The sequence below is a fragment of the Phascolarctos cinereus genome, unplaced genomic scaffold, assembly GCF_003287225.1.
Source record: "Phascolarctos cinereus isolate Bilbo 61053 unplaced genomic scaffold, phaCin_HiC Scaffold_4;HRSCAF=312, whole genome shotgun sequence".
Classification (NCBI taxonomy): domain Eukaryota; kingdom Metazoa; phylum Chordata; class Mammalia; order Diprotodontia; family Phascolarctidae; genus Phascolarctos; species Phascolarctos cinereus.
Window position 1 is genome coordinate 666,351,291 of NW_027555847.1, and position 2,802 is coordinate 666,354,092.

The 2,802-nt window shown below is 42.1% G+C and overlaps 1 protein-coding gene across 1 annotated transcript; it reads right to left on the reverse strand.

Moving 5' to 3' along the window:
* Window positions 1-466: 466 nt before the first annotated feature.
* On the reverse strand, window positions 467-1,405 carry LOC110197424 (vomeronasal type-1 receptor 4-like). Its single transcript, XM_020971333.1, has one exon. The coding sequence runs from the start codon at window positions 1,403-1,405 to the stop codon at window positions 467-469; it is 939 nt and encodes a 312-aa protein (XP_020826992.1).
* Window positions 1,406-2,802: the final 1,397 nt, after the last annotated feature.

Below are 2,802 nucleotides of genomic sequence, written 5' to 3' on the forward strand. Positions count from 1 at the left end.
GAAGTCTGAGGTTTAGCCACAGTGGTCCTGGCACATATGTTTAAACTGCCTCCTTCCTTGCAAGCCAATCACTTCGAAATTAAATTTGTTTGATTCCTGACTTTCCTGTCTCTAGCCTGCTTTGTTCAACTCTGGCCATCCACAGATTAGAGGTTGGTGTGGTCCAGTTGACAAAATAAAACCAGTTCCTGCTCTCCAGAAGCTTATATTCTAATGGGGAGACAACATCTGGAGGGAAATGTGGACATGAGATCTTTTAATTTGCAGAGAATATTAAACTTCTAAACTTCCTATTTATTGTGCCTAGATCAATGACATATTTTGTTCCTCTTCCCTGTGAAAAGATGCTTCATGGGTTGGGGGCGGTGTTGGGAATGATCGATTCTGGGAGGAATATATGTCTGTTGTTTAGAACATAGCTTGGCACATATTAGGTGCATAATAAATAAATATTGATCGATTGATTTTAGTGATACAATGGTTTCACATGAGGTTGGTATAGGGGATTGGGTTGTTTAGTTGCCCAGAAAACACAGCAGGGCTTGTGGAGTTGAGGGATCAACACAAAGGGGCTAAGAGTTGGGAAACAGAGAGACAGAAAAGCAGAAGTGGGCAGCAGCCAGACTCTTCTTTGATTTACATAACTGAAACAAAGCACAAAAATGGAGTTGAATAAGTAACAGCAGACAAAGGAGATCACCAGCACCAGAATGTTTTTGGTTGCTCGGATCTCAGGGGAAGCTCTGGGAGAGAGGCTGGTACTACGAATCTTCTGGACCTGTTTGTGGTGTCTGTACAGGAGAAGTACCATGTGGCCACTGGTCCAGACCATAAGTCCTACAAAGAACACATTTCTGAGAGTGGTCATGATTAAATAAGCCTTCAGAAATCTTCCAAAAGAACAAAACACGATATTCGTCCTGTATGTAATGTTGATGCTGGTCCTTGGGCTTCTCACAGTTACTGGTACAGGAATTTCAATTAGAAGATTGAGGCTCCAAAGTAAGAGACAGGTGACAGCAATGAACTCTGAGGCTCTGGCTTTGTACTCTGCCCACCTGGAATCATTTGGACAGATGGTGATTGCTTGGAAGGTACAAAGGAGGCAGGTGAAGGAAATTGAAAGCCCTTGGCTCACTTTGCAAAAGGAAAACACAATTTTACATCCAACTTCATGCAGGAAATTGTTCCACCCCAAAACTAACAATGTTTGTAGGATACCCTTGTTCGCAAGCATGGTGACGTTGGCCAAGATCAACTGGGTGAGAATCACATTTATGGGCCTCATCTTGTGACCAGCAAAGACCTTTAAAATATGGAGAGACAGGAGGAAGACATTTGCCAGAATCCCGATTCCAGTCTCAGAGAGGAAAACAATTCCAAGGCATATATTACTTGGAAGCATTCTCTGGGTCTTGAAGAGAAGACTTGAGCTAGGGTCACCTAGAGAGAAAGAAAAAGACTGTATGACTGTAACAATACTGGAATTTTGTTCATGGGAAAGATTCCAACCATTACTACCATTTCATTTATATTGCTATGTTGATGGATCTTACTGCTGAGGGAAATTATGCATCCTTTTCTTGACCATCCACTCATTCATAAGTCTCATCATTATAGCCCATCTGGGGAAGCAGGAGTCTGCAGGTACTATGAGAAAAATTATACAGTCTCTATTCTGAAAGTGTGTAGTACAGTGGTCAAGGATAAAACAACATGCATTCAAATATAAAACAACATTAAAAGTAAATGTGTGATGTGGACAAAGTAGAGCCAGGCAATGTGTTCTGAGAAGCTTGAGGAGGGGAAAAAAAACCACTTTTATCTTGTTTGAAGGGATAATTTAGGGGAAGCCCCGATGATGGAGATGGCATCTCATTGAATTAATAATAATACTATTTACATAGTGCCTACTAAGTTCTAGACATTGTGCTGAGCACTTCATAAATATTATCTTGTTTAATCCTCACAGCAGCTCTGGGAGGTAGATGCTATAATTATCTCCATTTTACAGATTAAGAAACAGGCAAAAGTTAAATGGCTTGTCCAGGATCATAGAGCTAGAAAATGTCTGAGGCTGAATATGAGCTCAGGTCTTCCTTCCAGGCCTACCACTCCATCTATTGTGCCACCTAGCTGCTTACCCTAAGATGTAGATTGATAGGGAGAAGGACAATTAATCTGTGCCACACATCGGTGAAAGCTTTAGCAAATGCAGTGGAAGATGTGAGGTTGCATGATGCACTTCAAAGGAAGGTGGAATTTGGAATTGGACAACCTGGGTTTGAATGATGACTCTGTTCCTCATTTTCTTTTTTTTCTTTTTTTAGGCATTTGGGGTTAAGTGACTTGCCTAGGGTCACACAGCTAGTAAGTGTCAAGTGTTTAGTCTGAGGCTGGATTTGAACTTAGGTCCTCCTGACTCCAGGGCCAGTGCTCTATCCACTGCACCACCTAGCTGCCCCCCTGTTCCTCACTTTTTGTGTGACCTTGAGCACGTCATTTCTCCTCTGGGCCTCACTTTCTCCTTCTGTATAATGAGGAGGTTGTGTCCATTGACCTCTGAAACTTCTTCCAAATCCAAGTCTATGATCCAATGATGCAGAAAGAGGCTAGAGAGGTGAGTGATGAATGCTGGGAATGGAAGATTAAACTTTTTTAAGAAGGCATCAGGGAGCCACTGGAATTTTAGGTAGGGCAGTGACGTGCTGATGGAAGATTACAATGAAGGAAGGATTATTGGAGTATAGACTGCAGACTCTGTGGACAATAGGCTCCAGCCTGTGTGAAGTCAGTGAGCTA

Excerpts from the sequence above, each read along its gene's own strand:
- LOC110197424 (XM_020971333.1), bottom strand. The coding sequence starts at position 1,405 with ATGCTTCCAAGTAATATATGCCTTGGAATTGTTTTCCTCTCTGAGACT.